At 53.1% G+C, this 20,824-nt stretch overlaps 8 protein-coding genes across 8 annotated transcripts; 4 read left to right on the forward strand and 4 right to left on the reverse strand.

The window, feature by feature from the left end:
- Positions 1-60: 60 nt before the first annotated feature.
- On the forward strand, positions 61-1,062 carry UHO2_04024 (putative CDC10 - septin; the record flags this gene model as incomplete). The annotated part of the gene is made up of 1 exon (XM_041559981.1): positions 61-1,062. The coding sequence occupies one exon, from the start codon at positions 61-63 to the stop codon at positions 1,060-1,062; it is 1,002 nt and encodes a 333-aa protein (XP_041415915.1).
- A 368-nt stretch (positions 1,063-1,430) lies between these two features.
- Positions 1,431-8,612, reverse strand: UHO2_04025 (putative TOR1 - 1-phosphatidylinositol 3-kinase; the record flags this gene model as incomplete). The annotated part of the gene is made up of 1 exon (XM_041559982.1): positions 1,431-8,612. One exon carries the CDS (start codon positions 8,610-8,612, stop codon positions 1,431-1,433), a length of 7,182 nt encoding a protein of 2,393 aa, XP_041415916.1.
- Positions 8,613-9,044: 432 nt separating this feature from the next.
- UHO2_04026 (uncharacterized protein) lies at positions 9,045-11,036 on the reverse strand (the record flags this gene model as incomplete). The annotated part of the gene is made up of 1 exon (XM_041559983.1): positions 9,045-11,036. One exon carries the CDS (start codon positions 11,034-11,036, stop codon positions 9,045-9,047), a length of 1,992 nt encoding a protein of 663 aa, XP_041415917.1.
- A 656-nt stretch (positions 11,037-11,692) lies between these two features.
- UHO2_04027 (uncharacterized protein) lies at positions 11,693-11,983 on the forward strand (the record flags this gene model as incomplete). The annotated part of the gene is made up of 1 exon (XM_041559984.1): positions 11,693-11,983. The coding sequence occupies one exon, from the start codon at positions 11,693-11,695 to the stop codon at positions 11,981-11,983; it is 291 nt and encodes a 96-aa protein (XP_041415918.1).
- Positions 11,984-12,496: 513 nt separating this feature from the next.
- UHO2_04028 (uncharacterized protein) lies at positions 12,497-15,856 on the reverse strand (the record flags this gene model as incomplete). Its single annotated transcript, XM_041559985.1, has 1 exon — positions 12,497-15,856. One exon carries the CDS (start codon positions 15,854-15,856, stop codon positions 12,497-12,499), a length of 3,360 nt encoding a protein of 1,119 aa, XP_041415919.1.
- A 740-nt stretch (positions 15,857-16,596) lies between these two features.
- Positions 16,597-17,082, forward strand: UHO2_04029 (uncharacterized protein; the record flags this gene model as incomplete). Its single annotated transcript, XM_041559986.1, has 1 exon — positions 16,597-17,082. The coding sequence occupies one exon, from the start codon at positions 16,597-16,599 to the stop codon at positions 17,080-17,082; it is 486 nt and encodes a 161-aa protein (XP_041415920.1).
- Positions 17,083-18,186: 1,104 nt separating this feature from the next.
- On the reverse strand, positions 18,187-18,540 carry UHO2_04030 (uncharacterized protein; the record flags this gene model as incomplete). Its single annotated transcript, XM_041559987.1, has 1 exon — positions 18,187-18,540. The coding sequence occupies one exon, from the start codon at positions 18,538-18,540 to the stop codon at positions 18,187-18,189; it is 354 nt and encodes a 117-aa protein (XP_041415921.1).
- A 454-nt stretch (positions 18,541-18,994) lies between these two features.
- UHO2_04031 (uncharacterized protein) lies at positions 18,995-19,511 on the forward strand (the record flags this gene model as incomplete). Its single annotated transcript, XM_041559988.1, has 2 exons — positions 18,995-19,105; positions 19,260-19,511. The coding sequence occupies 2 exons, from the start codon at positions 18,995-18,997 to the stop codon at positions 19,509-19,511; spliced, it is 363 nt and encodes a 120-aa protein (XP_041415922.1).
- Positions 19,512-20,824: the final 1,313 nt, after the last annotated feature.

A 20,824-nucleotide genomic window follows, 5' to 3' on the forward strand; every position in this document is an offset into this window, starting at 1 on the left:
CGTCTTGCACACCAAAGCACGACCGAATCCGTTGGTGTAACGAAACTACCTTAGGCCATCATGGCAGCCGTCGCCTCGCAAGACCCCCAGCTGGGACCGCAATCTTCCAGCCAACAGGACCACACTCCGCTTCAGTCCTACGTTGGATTCGACTCGATCACCAAGCAGATCGAGTCCAAACTTCTCAAACGTGGTTTCCAATTCAACGTCATGGTCGTCGGCCAGACTGGTCTTGGTAAATCCACTCTTATCAACACCCTTTTCGCCGCGCACCTTATCGACACAAAGGGCCGTTTCGCCTCCGACCAACCCGTCCGCCAAACCACCGAAATCCATCCTGTTTCCCATGTCATCGTCGAAAACGGCGTCAAATTGCGACTCAACATCGTCGACACCCCCGGTTACGGCGACCAGGTCAACAACGAAAACTGTTGGGACCCCATCATCAAATACATCAAAGACCAACACTCGGCATACCTTCGTAAAGAACTCACTGCGATGCGAGATCGATACATTGTCGACACTCGTATCCATTCTTGTCTTTTCTTCATCAACCCGACCGGTCATGGATTGCGTCCGATTGACGTTACGGTGATGAAGAAACTCAGCGATGTTGTCAATGTTGTCCCCGTGATTGCTAAATCCGATTCTCTTACGATGGACGAAAGGGATTTGTTCAAGGAAAGGATCCGGGCGGAGATGCAGTACAATAACATCCGTGTCTATCCTTTCGACAATCAAGATTACGAAGAAGAAGAACGCGAACTGAACGAACGCATTCGTACGCTTATCCCTTTCGCTATTGTCGGCAGCGAGAAAAGCGTGGTCATCGATGGAAAACAGGTGAGGGGCAGGAAGAATAGATACGGCGTTGTCAATGTGGAGAATGAAAGCCACTGCGAATTCGTACATCTAAGAAACTTTTTGACTAGAACGCATTTGCAGGATTTGATCGAAACCACCGCCCAGATTCATTACGAGGCCTTCAGGAGCAAACAGCTGCTGGCGCTCAAGGAGAGCAGTACAAAGCAACAACAGCAGGCTCAACAGGCTCAGCACTAACCCCACAGTCATGCATTGATGTATGCTACCCTTCTTTCCAGCAGTAATCAAGCTTTTCCAGATGCTGTAGAAATGTGTGGTAGAGGTTATGCGTATGCCATGTGAGTTTTGTCTACCAGCCTTGTTGCTGAGGACAGGGCTGGAAGAGCTTCAGTCTGAAAGCATGGTGGAGAAGATTGCCGCTTCACCTCCTCTTGCCTCGCTCGCATCACTTGGTCAGCCTCTGTCGTCGTCATCTCCTCTGTCCTCATTCTCACCATCCCACTCACACCGTCACAACCACAAGCCGAAACCAACTGAGACGGAACCTCGACATGCAATGGCATACAACAGACAATCACCATCTCTTCTGAACCAAGGCAAGGCTTCTACCAAAAACTACACCAACCAACAAAAGCAACACATAGATTCTCCTTACTCGTCGCATCCTGTACCAACCTTTCTATCTGAGCAGCTACACCCAAGCTCTCCTGTGGATTAAAGTCTCTACCGGACAGCTTGTTTTGAATCCTCCTTACTACCTCCAATGCACGCTGGTTGCGCATATCGCCGCCTGTAGCTGCGATTGCACCACCGTTACCGCCAGCTACACCAGCACCTGCATTTTCCGCACCTGCCCGACCTCGCATCTGTTCTTGTCTCTGATTCGGTGCTACCTTTGCGCTCGCACCGGGATTAGCAGCACCAGTAGCAGCAGCGGCCGTGGCAGGAACAAGAGCTGCTTCGTTCTCTTGTGCATCTGGAGCCCTACCTTCACCTTGATCTTCGGCAACCAAACGCCAAGAGATCAACGGATCATGAACAAACGCTTCCAGTAGAGCAAGTACCGACTCTTTGTTGTCGCGCAAAACGCGCATAGTATTCTCGGCTGTCACTTTAAAGGTTCCTTTGATCCCGCCAACCTCCATGGCATTGACCAACATCCTAGTCAACCTGAACGGCACCTTCTCCGGAAACTTGGGCCGGTGACAAGCAATTTCAAAACAATCTCCAAAATCAATATGCACTATCTGGCCAGTCAACCTATCCAACAAGAGATTGCTCGGATGTCGATCACCCAACCCGAGAATATACCCAGCTACACTGGACACGGCTAAGGATCGAGTATATGCAAGTCTCCGTTCTAGCCACGACTCGGAATGTCGCGATTTGAGCCACAGAACCCGGTACAGGTCTTGACCAGGAGTATTGTCGAGTGCATATTCGAACACTTCCACTTTCTGCATCAGTGTAAGATGGTCGTAGTCGGGAGCCATTTGGAGCATCAATCGATGTTCGATGTTGAGCAAGATCTTGTGCTGTTCGCGATACTCTTTGATAAGGACGTGAAGTGTGTCTGTGTTTTCCACCCATCCCAACATGCCCGTGTTGGGAGAAAGAGGGATTACGGGGAATCTACGAATCTCCAACCTCCTCTTATAACTCTCGCTATCGATGGAAAGAAGCGTATTGACCAGTCCAAAGAGTTGCATGACTCTTTCATCCTGTCTCAAATCCTCGTGGCCTTTCAACAGATACTGATACGTTTTCCCATCACTACCCTTCATCTTCAATCTCCTCGGATTCTGTTTACTAGCAATCACCAGAACAATCTGTTCGAAAGCCCTAATACAAACGATTGCTTTGCCCGACTGATAAGTGCCCGGAACGGCCAACTCCAAATCCCGCATAGCCAAAAGCTTGGGAGAAACGTATTGTAGATCCAACTGAACCGAGTTTCCAGTCGGAACTTGCTTTGCAATCTTCTTAAACACATGGTAGTATAGATCCCAAGCCTGATTCAAATCCGAAATATCTCCATACTGTCTAAACCTCCTCCCGCATTCCCTTGCCTCTGCCAAATCTCTACCATGCGTTTGCGCAAACGAGGTCTCGCGCAAAGTTTCCGGTCCCTTTTCAAGCGCATCATGCAGTGGCTCGAGAGTGGCAAACATAGCATCGATGTTGTGTTCGGTGAAATAGAGACGAGAAGCTTCTTCAAGTCCTTCGTGCCACATTTCGTGCCATAGGATAGCAACTCGGATCAGCTCGTTAGAGACAAGGAGAGCTTGTTCGACCAGAACCGGTGAATGCTCTCGAACGTTTTCCATGATTCCCATCGCTGCTTGAATGCGCATGTGACTAGGCGATTTGGCTGCGACGGTGAGAGGATAGACCAAAGCTTGCGGATGCGCTAGACCAACATCGGAAAGCAGATTGTGGATCAGCCTGCGAACGCGAGGTGAGGGAGCAGTAATTCGAGCAATGATCTGAGGAATAACTTCTAGCCAAGTATCAACGATTACACTAGCAAAACCTTCGCTTACTGCTTGCGAAACATCCTCCTGGTGTCCGTACTTAAACCATAACGTCAACAACCTCAGCGTGTCCTGCAACGAATTGCCACTAGCCAAAGCAATCGACCGGAAAAAGCCTTGGACGGAAGGCACGATACTAGCAGCGATCATCTGTGGTGTGATCTGCTCGTTGCGCTCTTCGTGATGCGAGATGATTTCGAAATTCGCCAACGCCCAGGCGTGCCATGCTTTGTACCAGTTCCGATCGAGTTCCGTCGCACGACGATAGCTTTCGATAACATTGCTGTTCTCGTCAGTGACCCAATTCTCGCGCAATGACATTTGCCATTCACCTTGCTTGAAGAAGCATCTTGCCAGCAGCCGTGCGAATTCTCCCAAACGTGGTGAGCACTGCCAATCTTGCGTGACAAGATTACCATGCTCGTCGACCGAGTGCACGCCGAGATCTTCAGCAAGGTTGAGCGTAAACTCTTGCAAATAGCTCAACGATTCAATCCTTGCACCCGAAGCCCACATGAACTTCAAGTGGGCATAGATGACCGGAGGAGGTGCTCTCGGACCAATCGGAGACCTAGGATCGCTATTCGCCCGTTCAGGTCCAAGAAGCGAATTGAGCGTCTTCTCAGCCAACACCATCCGCCCTGACTTACGGCACAAATTGGCCAACTTGATCCACGTCTCGGTATCGTCTGCTGGAGTCAACACGATCGAACGCACCGAAAGAATGCGCTGCCATACCTCGACTTCCGGCTGACATCCCTTCAATCGCTTCATCCACGTCGAACGGATCGTAGCTTGACGATCAGGCTGTTCCTTATAGTCGAGCTTGTACGCCAAAGCCTCCTCGAGCTCGGAAAGCATCTGCGTGCGCACCATAAGATCGTATGCGCGACCATAGCTCTCGCTGATAAGAGCAGTGAGTTCGGCATCGAGCGATTCACGAGCTTTGGCGATTTGCTTGTTCGCTGCAGCTCGTTGCGACCGATGCGTATGCAGGATAGCGCGGTAGAAAGAGCGCTCGGAAGAGTCGGATCGCATCGCCGAGATGTAGTCATCCATCGTATCCCATTGACCCAAAGACCAAGCGGCGGCAGCAGCCAGCGGCGCCATATGTCGACGATCCTCCATATCCGCCCTGCCCCACTTTTGCTGTACCAGGTCCGACAGATGCTCCCACTCTCCCAAGGCATGGAGACAACGCATCTTACCAAACGCAACAGGGTAGTCATCAGGATCGAGCATCGCCTTGCGATCATACGCAGCCAATGCTTCTTCCCAACGATGCAGCTTCTCGTACCATTCTTCGTGATGGATGATGTCGAGATGCTCTCTCGCATACGTCAGAGCACCGAAAGCAGCATCCGACTGCTGAAGCTTGGTGTTGATATCAATAAGACTCTCGACGACTTGTGGCGAAGGATCGGTGAGAAACTCGGCTTCCTTGTAGTGCAAAGCTTTGGCGTAGCTGTGGAACTTGTAAGCGCGGTCACCAAGAAGGCGGATGTTGATGGGTAGCGCCTTATCGTCGTGCTCCATGAACTCGGCCAGGTTGAGCAGCATATGGACTACATCTCCCGGCACCTCGGGGGCGTCGAAAGCCGTTTCCAAGGCCTTGACCAGATCGCTCTGGTACTGTTCATACAGCTCCGTCCAGCAAGAGACGAAAGCGACATTAAAGAGACCGTAAGCCAAGGCAGGATAGACATCCGCCAAACTCCTGCAAGCACGCAAAGCATGACTCGGCGATTCACGCATGAACTCGACAGCCATCCTTCGCAGCCACTCCTGCCAGTCTTCGCTCGTTGAGACCTTGGAGGTGTCCCAAGCTTGCTTCAAGTGTTGCTGGTTGACGGTCATCTTGTTCGCCTCGGCCTGAGGAGACTCGTCGATCTTGCTACCGAGTGCATTATCGTTCGCGGACAAGTCCTGAGGAAGGCGTTCGCCATTGAGCAGCTTAGTGATGAGCTGATCGTACGTTGCATGCTGAATACGGTTCTGCACCAATACCTTGTTCACTACAGGAATGAAAATGGCGTACGAAGGACCGAGCTGCACTACCAAGGCCGAGAGCGTTTCCATCACTGCATTGCGAATATCACTCGTACCTGTGGGCAGCACGCGCACCAGTGGGTGGATGACACGCGAGGCATGATCGCAGAAGCTCACCTTACTCGAAAGCTTACCCACCGTAATGATTGCCGTGCGACGAAGCGTTTGTGAAGCATCCGGTCTCTCGAACATCTTGACAATTACGGGCAACACCAAGTGCAGATACTCTTCGATGTTCGAACCGAACACGTAGAAGGCCTGCAAGATACGCAGCAACGTCGGCTGACGCTTGCTAGTGATCTCGCCATCAAGGGTCTGTAACATGTTGGGCAACAAGATGGGCAAGTACGACTTGAACTCGCCCTCGAGCGCCTTGGCCACAGCCTCGACGAGCGAGACGATAGTAAGCTGAATGCTCGAGTTAGGATTCCAATTCTCCTGCACGAGTTCAAAAATGGGCTCGAGGTAGCTACGAACGTGCTGCTTGATGATCGAAATGAGAATGGCTAGCTGCTGGAAGTAGAACTCGGATAGACCAGTAGCGCAGGTGCGAATAACGTTGAGGAACGCCGGGATGATCTGTGGCAGGAACGTGACACACTTGAGACCTTGCGTCTTGAACATGTACATGATGGCCTCAATGACGGCATGGTGATGTGTCGAGAGCGAAGGATCCTTGAGAATGGTAATGAGCGCATCAATGGCAATGTTTTGGTAGTAGTCGTCTGTTGAGGTGCCGATAGCCAATGCCAGCTCGAACAAGTCAGTTCCGCTTCCTTTCGATGTCTCGTCTTGCCCTTCATCGCCGTTCTTCTCGAGCAACTTGTATCTGTAGGGATCCAAAGCACCAAGGATGCCCATAACACGGATGGTCTCGCGACGCACCGGCTTGGACTGCTCGGTCTTCAAGATCTTGACAACAGTGCCGAGCAGATTCCTGTAGGTGAGGTAAGGGTTGACGACGTGACCCGTGTTGGATGCGACAAGACCAAGAGTCTTGAGTGCTGCATCGCGCTTTGCTGTCAAAGAGCCAGGTGCGGTGCTGGAAAGCTGATCGATGGCAAGTCGCATAAGCTGATCGACATTTGGCGCTAGATCTTCTCCTCCCACCTTGGCCAGCTCACCGAGACACTCCATGACTCGGGCCGCTACACCGACACTCGGGTCGTTTGCTTTTGGCAGGAGCACTTCCAGCATCGGCAATGCATACGACTTGACGAGCCTTTGCGAAGCTCGCACGACTTCGGTCAGCAGCTTCGCTGCCTCCTCCTTGTGTCTGCTGACAGTCGAGTATTCGAGTTCGGTAAGGAGCTGGATGAGCGCCTTTCGTAGCGATGGCATGACGTAAGCGGGGTTATGCTTGGCCAGACGACCAATGATGACGATTGCCACTTCACGCACTTTGAACTTTTCGTCGTTGAGCGCGATGAAGAGAGATCGAACGTATTCTGACTGCGCCAAGTGGCGATCGAATTGCTCTTGCACACCGAACTTGCTAAGCACTGTCCATCGAAGCTCGGGATCCGGATCGGCGATACCGACAGTCATGAGCTTATCCAGAACATCGTTGACGACTTCGATAGCGTGCATACTGGTCTGTCGGCAGATAGGATCGTTGACGAACAGGTCTGCACACGTCTCTGCAGCAGCTTGACGGACCGCTGCATGGTCGTCCTCGAGGTATGGGAGCGTGCAATTGCGGACGAATTCGTTGAGGATGTGACCTTGAAAGTCAAACCTGCCCAGTGTCTGTAAGGCAACAGTGATGGTCTCGACACCTTTCGACTCGATAGTCTGAGCAGGCGCGACATGGCGACTAGCATTCGCTGATGGCCGCAAACTAGCAGGTGCACCGAGAGGGCGGTAGGGCTGACCAATGAGCGTCATCGAGAGCATATCCAACAAACGATCCTGCACCACCTTGATCAGGGGTGGAATGGCCTTGACGATGCCATCGAGTGCTGTTACAAGGGGGATGCTGAGCCCGCAGGAGAACATCAAATCGAGCAGGTCGTGCATGTATTTTGTAAGATGCGGTCCGACTGCAGCGGCGAGATTGCCGACGCACAAGAAGATAGGACCTTCTGGTGGAGCGTTCTTCTTGGCTCGCATCTGGAGACCTTCCTTGACACAGGCGAGGACGGGCTGGATGAAAGGCTTCATGCTCGGCCCCATCGCTGCTGCCACAAAGCCGATCGTCTCGAAGGTCTGGGCTGACTCTTTGGGCGAGCGGTCCTTCTCTTTACGAAGCTGCTCGGTAAGAATGGTCATGACGGCGCCAAGGTGCTCCTCTGCAAAGTAATGTGGGTCGTATCGTGCAAGAACAGGGACGAGGTTTGTGATGGTGCGTCGAATGAGTGGATCCCTGTGCTTGTGAAGTCGAAAGACGAGCTGGCATGCTCGCTGAAAGCGGTTGCGCATGAACGTCTTGGAGTGTTGAAGGAGTTGCTGGACGGCAAGCAGACTGCCGTGAATCGCCTCTGGAGCGCTCATCTTCAAGCCCTTTTCAGCTTCTTGGTATATGGACTCGAAGAAGTGGCTGCCCATCTGCTTTTCCCTTGCAGCAATGATACCGAGGCAGGCACCCATGGCCTCTGCAGCACCTTCCCTGACAATGACACGGACATCACGCAGAGCGACCCATATCCTATCGAGCACCCTTGGAACATATGGATGGAACTGCTGAGGCACCTTGTTTGCCATCTCTCGGATGATGAGCACAGCTGCGTATCGTCCGGACTCGTTTCGGTCGCCGGCTTGCAAAAAGTCGAGGGCACGAAGCACTTCGTATTCGATAAATTGTTCTCCGAGCGATTGCCCACCATGATAAGCAACTCTGCCGAGCGCACGGGAAGCAGCGATCATGACCGACGCATCGTTGCATGGCAAGTTGGGCTTGAGATACTGGTAGAATCGGTAGAGACGTGCACTGTTATCTTCGCTCTCCTGCTCGATAAGATCCTCGATGGCGACGATGCCACCGAGCTTTTCGTGGACATGCTGGCTGTGTGTGAGTTCGAAGATGCGGCGGTGGAGATCGTTATTGAAGGTGGAAAGGCTGTCACCTTTGAGTTCGGAGACGACAAAGGCGACGTGGGATTTGAGCTCTTCGCCTGCCGCTTGGCGTGAAGACTCGTCTCTGCTCTTGAGCCCGACGAAGATGCGATTGAGCGCATCGCTCTGGTGTACGCCGAGGAGGGACATGGCCTTGATGAGCCGCTACCCTCGGTGCGTCGCTGTGTGGTGGAGAGTAGGGTGGAGAGTAGGATGGAGAGTAGGATGGAGAGTCCAATGAGATTCGGATTGCTGCTCAGTTGCGAGTGCGAAAGCTCGCGTTTGTGCGCTTCAAATCAACTTCTTCAGCCAAAAGAAAGAGAAGAAAAACAAAAGAAAAAAGGGGTCCGTGCGTGGTGAGCTCGGCATATTCCTCTGTTCGCAAATCGGCCCCGATTGCCCCCCCCCCCCCCACTCCCCGATTTCTCCCCCGATAACATCGCCTTTCTTCGCGCTCTTATCATCATCATCCTCAACTGCACTCACTCGTCACTTGTACATGCACCATTCGACACAGCTTCACACTGAGATCGATCGTATGTCACATCAGAAATATGCACTTCTAACAAACAGTAGGAGGACTTACACAACACGAGTCTTGTCGGTCTTGGAAAAATCCCGATTGGCGGCATTCTCGTTTGCTTGCAACACCTTAGCCGCTCTTGAATCACCAAAGAGCTTGTTGGTCTTTTCCTTGATCTCCAACTTGATGTTGGGCACCTGCTTAGCTTCGTGTAGCAACTCGTGTGCCTTTGCCACCTGCTTCTCTCCCGCTGTTGCTTTCTCATCCTTGCTTGGCGCAGTGGGAGAGGGAGCAGCAAATTCGAGTCCCAAAGCAGAGTGTGCTTTTTCGATCAAGTCGTAGTAGCTAGCATCCGATTCTCGTGTGGGAAGGAAGCTTTCTAGCCTTTCCTCGGCCCATTTTTCACGCAGACCTTGGAGTTCGAGTTTGACGCTAGCAACGCTCTTTTCGAAGGCAGCATCGCTGAGTGGGTGGAAGCCGGTGGCAGTTTCGCCGGCGTTGGGCGTGGAGCTATACGTTTTCGAGACATCGAAACCGGTGCCGACGACTTGTTTCCAGGTCTTGCCTTGCGCTTTCAAAAGTTCGACCAGCTCGTCTTTGATACGACGGGGTAGACCAACACCTTGGTAGCCGAACGAAGTGTAGAGCTCAATGGCGCTGGCACCTGCCTTGGCATAGTCGAGTGCATCTTGACCAGAAGCGATACCACCACAACCGATGATGGGGAGCTTACCTTGCAGACGTTGGTTGACGATGGTCAACGCTTTGAGAGCGAGCGGCTTGAGAGGAGGACCGGAGAGACCACCCGTCTCCCGCACATTCTCCGAGGATCGAAGCGTAGCAGGACGAGAGATGGTGGTGTTGCTAATCACCAATCCATCGATACCGCTCTTGAGTGCTGCATCAGCCACATCCTGCAGTTCCTCCTCGCTGAGATCCGGAGCGATCTTGACAAGCAGTGGCACGCTCACCTTTTTGTTCGAGAAACCAAGATGAGACTGCTCCATTCCGTCGCGAGCGTTGACCACCTTGGTGAGCAAGTCTTGCAGCACGTCTCGACGCTGCAATCGACGCAAGCCAGGAGTGTTGGGACTGCTGACATTGACGATGATCATATCCGCATAAGGACCGAGACGCTGGACACCCTTGATGTAGTCTTGGACACTTTCCTCTGGGCTTTCCTTGTTCTTGCCCAGGTTGATACCAAGCATCTTGGCAGGTCGCAAACTTCGTGGCAGGTCGGTAGCATCGACAAAGGCAGAAGTGCTCTTGGGATGCGTTGCAATCAACTGTCTAGCATCAGCTCTAGCCGAGTCAGGGTGCGCAACAAGAGCATCTTGCAAGCTTGCTACACTGGAAGGGTGAAGCAGCCATCGTCGAATACGGTCTCTGAGACGATTGAGGATGACATTGTGACCTTGCGAGTTGAAGCCAAATCGGTTGATGCAGGCGTTGTCCTCGATCAGACGGAAGTAACGAGGTAGAGGGTTACCAGGCTGGGGCTCGGGTGTCACACTGCCGATCTCGATAAAGCCGAAACCAAGGTCGAGCAGGCCATCGATGGCTTCTGCCTGCTTGTCGAATCCAGCTGCAAGGCCGATGGGGTTGGAAAGCTTCCTGCCAAAGAGCTCGGTTTCGAGCACGGCGTCATCATCGACCATGTCGCGAGGAGCCAAGCCAGTCTCGAGCACCTTGATCGCTAGCTTCTGTGCCGATTCAGGATCAGCAAAAGCCTTGAGAGCAGGGATTACGATCCAGCGATGAATGGCAGATCGAGAATCGGCATAGTAGGCGATACCAAATGTACCAGCTGCAAGGGCAAAGACGAGGTAGATGAACTGCTTGGTGCGAGCCAAGGGCGTTGGTGGTGTGCGGGTGAACAAGGTGCGTTTTCCGATTTGGTCGAACGTTGTAGCAGAGCGAGCTGCGAATGGTGATGATGTGCTGGTGCCGGTCGTGAATGCAGCGGCGGTCCTCATCAGCGATGAACGAGCTGCGATCGAGGTGCGCATCGACGCCGCAGCGGCACAAACGCTACGAGAGACGAGCATTCCTGTAGCTGCTACTATTCTGATGCTGCTGCCGAATCGAGAAGGATGGTGATGTCGATCGTGAAGCCAACAAGGACGACGGTAGCTGTTGTTGAGGTCCTTTGTGTCGATGATCCATTCGCATTTGTTGCAATTCCATTCCACATTCTTCCGAAAGCGATTCATCTCGCCCAAATCCGAGATCATCATCTCTAACCATTGTTGGAATCTGGAATCTGACATCTTGCTCTCTAAAAACAATTTCCCGAGTTCCGATTCAAGTTGGCTGCACGTGACCCGTGATGTTGTCCACTTCTGAGGACTCTTGCATCCTCTTGGAGCAACATTGTCACCACCATCGATCACCCATCTCCAACCTACCAGCAGTTGTTTACAGAACAGACCTCCGCTCGACCTTGCTCAGCACGATTAGAAGCTCATCGGGTCCAAGAGGTCAAATCGAGCAAGTCCACGAGACATCTGTTTGCTCAGAACGAACCCTTGCACCCACCGCATCAGCCACACCAAGTCCATGCTTCTCAGCACATAGTCCAATCTACCCTCTTGCCTCATCGAGGTCCGATCTGGCTTCACCCCAAGAGGGCTACATCCGAAACCTTTGCTCTTCAAGCCACACCTCTTGCCTGTCGCACAGGTGCAGCCTGGTAGTAGCAAGGATGTCCGCCATCCAACAATATCACAACCAAACCGTCCTCGTTATCACCCAAGATGGCCGGGTCATAGTCGGTCTTCTAAAGGGCTCCGACTCCGTGGGTAGTATCATCTTAGCAAATTCGGTGGAAAGAATATTCAGTTCTGATCAAGGAGTAGAAGAGCTTCCCTTAGGCTTGTACATTTTAAGAGGAGATGGTATATCTTTGGTGGGTCAATTGGATGTTGAAAAGGATAAAGAGGTCGATCTGTCCAGTGTTTTGGCTGAACCTATACCGGAGACTAGACATACTTAGTTGCTACATGGTTGCTATAGAGATCAACAAAGCTTGGCAAACGTTGGCATCATGGTGAGAGATGCACGGGTGTCTAATTTTCAATTAAGACCAGCAGTCGCAATGGACAGGTTGGCCGATTTTGGGACTCAGGATTATGCTTCGCGATGGCAAGTAGTCCAGCAGCATCACAGGAAGCAATGTTGTTGAAAGGCATCAGCAGAGACGCATTCATCTCACAAGATCCTTCCTTTTCAACGCTCACACAGTCGCAGCGCAATCCGAACACGCACTTCACAGCAGCGGACAAGTGGACACAAACAGCAAACGCAATCACAACAAGGCATCAGAAAGGAATTGTTCAAACAAAAATACCAACATGTGTGGAAAACAGACATCGACTGGGGGATGTGCAGTGAGTGAGAGAGAGAGAGAGAGAGAGAGAGAGAGAGAGACAGAGTCTCGAATGAGAGAGATGGTGCGTGAGACAGATTCGACTGTCTCTTTCTACAAAAGCCAAGAGCGGTGTGAGGATTAGGACCTTGCAAACCAGCCTTTCTTCTTTTTCTTGCCGTCATCACCCAAATCAGCTTTTGCTGGAGCGGCAGAATCGGGAGGAGGGGGACCGTATCCCGGTCCGCCTTGAGAACCACCGCCGGGACCGATACCAGGACGAGCAGCGTACTGCGGACTAGGTCCAGGTCCAGGTCCAGATCCGGGAGGCCCAGGAGGCAACAATGGGTTGTGAGGCCCCTGAGGTCCGTTTGCGTGTTGCTGCCGAGGAGCAGTGCTTGCGCTCATCGGGTAGGAAGGATACGCTTGCGGCTGCGAGAACGGCATCTGTGGCTGCGATGGCTGCGATGGCTGCGATGGCTGCGCTTGTGGCGACTGCAGCTGTTGCTGATGCTGAGGTGTTGGTATGAAAGGTGGACGAGGCAAGCCCGTGGTAGGCGAGCCTGCAGAGATAGGAGAGCCAAACTCTTGCTGCGATGGCGAGCGTGGGAGCATCGCACGTGCCTGTGCACGCTCGTTGGCAGCAACATTGGCCATGTACTGCTCTTGGCGCTGCGCTGTTTGTGCTTCTCGCATGGCAAGCGGCGAAGGATAGCTCATCTGGGTGCTCGGTGTCATGGAGCTCTGCGTGACACTGGCAGGGAAAGGTGCCGAGGTAGGCTGAGCGCGTCGACCAAACTCGTGCATGCTTTGGCGCTGCTCCTGCCTCTGCTCCATACGCTGCTGTTGACGGTTGACGGGAGCAGCGGCATTGGCATCAGCGAGACCAGTCGGACCACCATGACCTTGCAATGCAGCAACACGCTGGTTGGCGCGCTTGTCGCCGTGGTCAGCAGCCCTCTTGTACCAAGCCTTAGCTTCAGCAAGATCCTTGACAGTGCCGATGCCCATCTCTGTAAAGTAGCCAACTGCGTATTCAGCCTTAGCGAGACCTTGCTCAGCCGCCTTCTTGGCCCACAGGTAAGCTTCCGTGTCGGATTGAGGCAAGATTCCGGGAGCACCAACAAGATACCATGCCGTGAGGGCAAAGCAGGCCTCCTTGTGATTCTGCTGAGCAGCAATGTTGTACATGTGGATACTGAGACCTCCGTCCTGAGGACAGCCCATGCGACCGTACTCGTAGTTGACACCAAGCTTGTAGGCACTCGGAGCATAGCCCATCTCTCCAGCCTGTGCAAGCAACTCACAGCTGTATTCGGGGTCAACAAAGAGGACGTTGTCGATACCGCGCTCGTGGAGCAGAGCGAGCTCGTGAAGTGCATGCGGGAACTCGGGTGTAGCAGCTTCGGCAGAACGCTTGAGCCACTTGACGCCTTCCTTGGCGTTCTTCTTGAGACCAAGTTCGCCGTTGAGTTCAGCAGTGGCGAGGCGGTACATGGCACCGGGATGGCTTTGGGCAGCTGACTTGCGGTAGAACTGAAGCGCCTTGCCTGCGTCCTTGCGACATCCCCAACCCTTCTCGTAGCATGTACCGGCACGGTAAGCAGCATCAGGATGACCGTGCTTGGCAGCGAGTACAAAGTAGGTGTATGCCTGGCCAAAGTCTTGCTTACCTGTGCGTGTGCCGATACCGTTGGCGTAGCAGTCGGCCAAGAAGTACTGCGCATCGGGATGACCACGATCAGCAATCTTCTTGAGCAGACCAGTGGCCTCTTTGGTAAGTTCCTCCTTCTGCGTGTCGACCTTGTTGGGTCCGTTGAGGGCGGTGGGAGGAGCGTTGCCTTCTTCTTCGGTACCCATCGTCTTGGCAGCGTCGATCATAAAGACAGCCAGCTCGTAGATCAAGTTGGGGTCGTTGGTCTTCTTTGCATTCTGGCGGTAGAGCTCAAGCGTCTTTCCGTGACTGAGCAAGGAAGCCTTCTGGCCAACCTTGAGATGGCTGTGGTCGAGCAGTGGACCGCTTGCAACGGAGGGAGCGATGCTGGCAGGACGGTTGGTGCCTGCAGGGCCGAGACCACCAAATCCGCCCGAGGATGGCATGGGACCATTGCCTGTGCCGCCGGCAGCGGTGGAGATGCCTCGGGGAGCGATATCAGCGCGGAAGGAGGATCGAGGCGTTCCTGGTGCGCCAACATGGCTGGCAGGTGTCTGTGCAACAGCCGAATCGGATGGCAGGCTGGAAGCCGAGTCGCCTTCCACACCGAAGAAGGAGGAAGGGCGGGGACCTTGGTTGATGGCATCCTGGTTGCGTTGCTGAGGCTGAGGCTGAGGCTGAGCGAGAGCGTTGGCCTGGTCAAGGTGCTGCTGATCCTGGTAGAAGCCATCATGGTCAGCAAGCATACTGGCAGGGACAGGCACTTGGTGACCGGTTGCGTTGAGCGCTGCAGCGGGTCTCTGCATACCAAAGAAGCTGCTAGGTCGGATGGAGTCCTCATTCTCGGCGCGGTCGTCAGTGGAATGGTGATCAGTGGAATGGTGATCAGTGGAATGGTGATCAGTGGAATGGTGATCAGTGGAACGCTCTCCATCGTTGAGGCGAAGTGCAGCCATGGGCAGCGAATCTGGATTTGTCTGTGGGGACTGCTGTTGTGGTGACATGGCATGCGGAGGCTGCTGGGATGCAGGTCGAGCTTGATGTCCGGCAAAGGCAAAGTTGGCTCCTGGTTGCGACAGAGGGTTGCGCGATGGCGATCCTGGTGCGAAAGGGCCACCGTTGGTGTGTGCGGACTGTGAGGGGGGCGAGGATGGCAGAGTTGGAGGCTTGGGGAGGGGACTGCGATGGCTGGAGTGCGAGTGATGCGAGTGATGCGAGTGGTGGGAAGGAGCTTGCGACTCGCTGCTGTTTTGCAAAGAGGGCTGCTGGGCATACGAGCTGGCCGAGGAGAAAAGAGGCTCGAGCTGTGGCTGCTGGTACAACTCTGCTGCTGGTTGCTGCGGCAATGGCTGGTGGTGGTGGTTGTGCTGATGTTGCGCTGATGTCGGTGCCAGTTGTGCTGCTTGGGCGAGAGGCTGCTGCGGCTCGGCAGCTGGGACTACAGACTGTGCCGAGGCATCTTGGTGCGCTGCTGGGGATGTAGAGGTGAGCTGTTCAGAAGAGGGGCTTGCCTCGATCTGTGCGGACTGAGGCTCGACCAAAGCAGCCGAGGCGGCAGGATGAGGTGCGTACTGCTGAAAGAAGTTGTTGTTCTGGAAGAGTTCGGATCGGTCATCGAAGCCCTTGAACTCGGGGAAGTCTGGCAGTTTGGACATGGCTGGGGCGGGGGCAGCAGCACCAGAGTGATTTGAAGCGGACGAGTACAAGTGGCGAGCATCGAGGTCAGGATAGGAGAAGCCTTCGGAGCTCAAGCGTGGATTGTCCTTTGCGGTTGGGTTGGCTTCCTTGTCGGGGAGGGCATCAAAGCGATGATGAAAGGCATGCCCCGAGGTTGCTGGGGCGGCCATGATGGTGAGGTTGCGACGCTTTCAAGCGCGCGGAATGGTATGGAATGGAAGCGGAGTTTGACTGGCTGCTGGGAGGAGAAGAGCGGAGCGTTGGTGTTTGCAGTGGTAACGAGGATGGTTAAAAGCTATAGATCAAGCGAGGTGTCGCTGTTTCCTACAACCCTCTGTCAACGGTCCTGCCGCGATGAATGGCGATGGAAGCGAGTGGTGTGGGATCGAGGTCAGACGAGGCCTTTGCAGAATGGCGTTGCGGCTCGAACGAGGTGGTATGCAAATCAAGTCGAGGCAGGAGTGGTGTGCGAGATGAACGCTTGCCTATGTTGACAATAGCGGCGGTGCGTGTCTCAGGATGGTGGTGCAGAAAAGACGATGAAGAGAGAGAAGGAGGAGTGCGGATGAAGAGCCGGAAAGCGAGGTTGACAAGAATGGGAGGGAAATGAGACGACGACAGTAGGAGGGAGGCGAGGAAGGATGAGGAGCAAGGGCAAGGAGTAGCAAAGTGCAAGTGTAGCGATAGAGGCGATCTGAGCGACGAGACTCGCCAGCCAGCCAACCAGCCAGTCAGCCAGCCAGTCAGCCAGCCAGACACGATTGACTGACGGTTGCCATGCGATTTTGCCCAAAGACCCGACCCTGATTTCACGCTTGGCCTTGCTCAGCCTCATAAGGGACCGTAGCTCGTCACATAGCAGCCTGTGTGTTGCCAGAAAAATAAAGGTAAAAAGGGGCCCAGCTCCAATATGGAACTTTTCTCCTCCTTGGCCTCGGTTGTTTTTCTTTTCCTGGCTACCTTACCGGCCGAAAGGCTCACAGCCGCTGTACAAATCGATAGTTTAGATTTCGACTGTCAAGTTGACATCACATCGCGTCGCGTCGCATCCCATCCCATCCCATCCCAACAGCTTCAAAGCGCTGAGAAGAGAGAGAGAAAGAGAGACGACGACCACGACGACCACGACGACCACGATGACCACGATGACCACGACGACCACGACGCCTTTCTTCTCCTTTTGCGCACTTCCTCTCTCAGCAATCGATCAGCAATCTCGCCCTTTGGCATCGTGTCAGAGCCGCCGTCGATCCGATCCGTTGACAGTCGATTGGCTCCTCAATGTTCCGATCTGACTAGCAGGTTGGGTGCGATCTCAACCCGATTTTGCCGATGGGACTCGGAGATCTGTGGGAAAACGGTTCTAGATCTCAAGCTCCTCTTCAAAGCTTGTTAGAGCGCAACATGCTCTTTCGAAAAACTCGAGGAAATTCTGCAACAGGAATGTCGCTTCCAAATTCAGACACAGAAAACCGGCCATCAACGAAAGCCGATCGGGGAAATCTCACACACAGTATTCACCTTATCTCAAGATCACTCTCGGTGCATCAACATCGTCCCCTCAAAAAAAACACCCGAGGCGAGAGATGTTGAACTCGATGCTCTCAGAATATCGAATTGCCCTTGGGACGCTACCGACCCGCATCGAACCTCAGCTTTAGAGTGTAAGGAAGGGAGCAAGGTCCAGCGATCAACTGTCACCCCCCTTGAATTTCCAACCGAGCTTTCAGTCACGGGCATTTTTTACTGCGAGCAGATGCTGAGCAGGCCCAAGGTGCTGCGGTAGGTCGGTCGGGTAGATGGAGGTGAAACTGGGGTGCTTGTCCAAACTTGGGGATTGGTCATCATGCTTTCCACCCTAGTCCACGCGAGCAAAAGGAGAACGATCTTCTGAGACATGTTTTCAGCCTTCTGCACTTCTTGCGCCTCGTGCGAATACAATGGAAGCGAAAGTGATCATGTCCCTCCCGCGCCGGTTTGCAAGCAATCATAGGCACAATAAGACTCGAAAAAAGTGCCAGTGAGACTTTGGATCGACCACATGGAATGGGTGTGTACCGCGTGGCTGTTGGATGATAGCTTCTCTAGATGGCACGGCTAGTCCGTGTGCCTCTCTCTCTTGGTTGTCGCACTGCCGCAAGCAAGCCTTCGATTCTACTCGGTCAGACAAGTGGTGTTGCACAACTGAGTCGCGGATCGACCTGGTTGAAGAGTGCAAAGAGTAAGAACCATGCTGCGGCCCACCGGTCTGAAGCGGGAACATAGCAGCACCGTGCGACCAAGATCTTCAATTTCCCTCCTTTTCTTTTTTTTTTTTTTTTTTTTTTTTTTTTTTTTTTTTTTCTTTTTCTTTTTCTTTTTCTTTTTGTGGTTTTTCTTTCGGGTTTTCTTTGGTATGAAGAATTTGCGCCTGAACCCACACCCACACCCAACCAAAGACAATTTCGAGGGTGGTCACCACCTGCCAAATTTAGGCCCTTTCCTTTTCAACGTCATCCACTCACTCGCAAGCTTTGGTTTTCTTCTCGATGCTCTGCAATCTGCAGCCGGATGAGTTCGCCTTGGGTTCCGGTCCGGTCGTGGATTTCAGGGATGTGTAGATGCTAGCTCCGATGCTCGCTTCTGCACATTGATGAATGTTCAACGCCTCGCCGCGCTTTCCGAGAAGCTCTGCTTGAAGTTGGTGTCGATCTTCAGAACAAAGCCCGCCAATGGTAATGGCAAATTCGACAGGCAGGTTAACACTCATCGTTTCAGATCCGGCGCCGAATGGCACAGGCTGAGCAGGTGTGAAGAAAGTTGAGGGTTGGTGGCATGTACCCTCGTTGACAAGCTGCCGTTTGGTGTTTGTCATGCCGGTGTATGCCTGCACTCTTACACCGAGCGAGGTCCGCAAATGTCTCTCTCTGCCCAGCTTGGTGGGTCAGTTGGACACCCCACTTTTTAACTTGTACCGTATGCGATCGTTGTGCTGACGTCGCTGTACAAAACTTTTTTCTTTTTCTTTTTTTTTTTTGGTTGCAGACTGCAGCTGGTGTTGGTTTCGCTAGGTCGTCGCTAGACTGTGTTCCTACACCAGCAGATGTTCCTACAGCATCGAGATCTGACTGTGGATCTGGTAGAGCTTACCTCGTAGCTTGCTGAACATCCCTGGCGTACCTGTGGGAGGACGTGTCGAATGGTATAAATTCGACCAGCTTATCTACCCCTACTATCCTTTTCTTCTCACCAAAACACTTTCTCTCACACTCCATACCAACTCTTTAGACACACTTTCCGAGTCCCACACTCTCTACACATACACAAAAATGCAGTTCACCACTCTCGCTGTCTCGGCTCTCGCCGCTGTCTCCGCCGTCGCTGCTGCCCCCGCTCAGAAGCGAGCTGGCGGTTCCGGTCAAGCTACTTACTACTACCAGGTACGTATTGCCACCCACCACCCAGGACGAGTTGATTTCATTCGACACCCACATCGGTCATACTTGGTTTCCGTCGGCGGTAATCATTTCTCGTCATCTATAAACCATGTACTGACTTTCTTCGCTTGCTACCACCATCTCCTCTGTACAACAGAACGGCAACCCAGGCTCGTGCGGAAAGTACCACAACGACCAGACCCCCATTGTTGCTGTCAACTCTGCTCAGATGAACAGCGGAATGTGCGGTCAGAAGGTGTGGATTCAGGGTAACGGAAAGACGATCGAAGCTACCGTCGCCGACACTTGCCCTACTTGCTCTTGGGGCTCTCTCGACCTTTCCGTTGGCGCTTTCCAGCAGCTCGGAGGCCTCGATGCTGGTGTTGTCCCAATCTCATGGTGGTCTTAGACTAGGCGCTTGAGCAAGTGAGGATGCTTTACAACATCATTAGCTTCGGGCCCGTCATATCTTTGGCCGGGGCCCGCTGATGACATGGACACTGTTTCCGGGTATGGCTTCTTCTTGGTCCAGTCGGCTCTTGCTTGGTCCTATTTGTATTTCCCTAGGGTCTTATTATTTTTTTTTTTCCCTTGGATAGCGTAATTGCTGCTGTATACTACTACTTGTCTCATACCACACCGACCGAGAGAGGTGGTGTTGGAATCCCAAAAAGCAACTCCTTTTCCTACTGCACTGCACTCTTTTCGTCTCGCTCACTGAAGCACTGATTGTGACGATGATGTCTTCTCGTGAAAAGGTGCTTGGCAGCTGGCACTTCAGATAGTGCGGTGTCGGCGAGAATCAAGATTTTTGGCCAAGTTCGAGCATGTGCGATCGCGAGGTCTCACAACCTCACCAAAATAATAATAATAATAATATAATCCAGCCTGGATGAGGATCGATCTTTTCGCAGATCTCCCGATTTGCTCTGCTGCTGGTTTGGGTTGTTCGAATGGAAAGTGCAAAAGCACCATGAAAAGGCAAATTGAAGGACCGACGCAGTCGAATCTCTGTTCAGCGGCGAAACAGCAGTGTCACAAAGTTGAAGCGAAACATCTGAAACCTTTGTCTGGCATTGTGTAGACGTCATGTAGACGTCAGCATTTTCCCTTGAACCCATGCTCTGGCTTGTATGAGATCAAGTCCTGCCATCACTGGTCCAAGGTGGGTTGCGGGGGGTTGAAAGCAAGTTCCTGGACGGCCCAAACTCAGTATAGGCGTGGCTGAGTTGGTACAGAAGAAAGGCTGCTGGAGCAAGGCCTTTGAAAAGAAGCCAGAGTCACGAGGGCGAGGTTCGAAACAAGATTTGGCTTGCCGTTGCTGGTGTCTGCGGTGTACCTGCATCATTGAGCAGCAGCAGCAGCAGTCTTCTTTTCACCGAGTCCCGCCCCCTCGTTGGAGCCTCTTGAGAAAGGCTCTCTTGTCTTGGTCATGCCATCTTGCCATCTTGCCATCTTGCCGTCTTGCCGTCTTGCCGTCTTGCCGTCTTGCCGTCTTGCCGTCTTGCCGCTTTGCCGTCCTGCCGCCTTGCCGTCTTGCCGCCTTTCATCATACAACGCCGCCTGGCTTCGGAAGGAGAATAAAGGAGACTATTGCTTTGGTAAGATTCGGACTTTAGCCCGATAGTTAGGCTCGGATTCCATAGAAAGCGCATTTGGCTTGTGTCTGGTATAAGAACGCAGCGCCGGCACATCCGAACCCCTGCTAGTCAGCATCCTTCT

The sequence above is a fragment of the Ustilago hordei genome (genome assembly GCF_900519145.1).
Source record: "Ustilago hordei strain Uho2 genome assembly, contig: UHO2_contig_07, whole genome shotgun sequence".
In the NCBI taxonomy this organism is placed as follows: domain Eukaryota; kingdom Fungi; phylum Basidiomycota; class Ustilaginomycetes; order Ustilaginales; family Ustilaginaceae; genus Ustilago; species Ustilago hordei.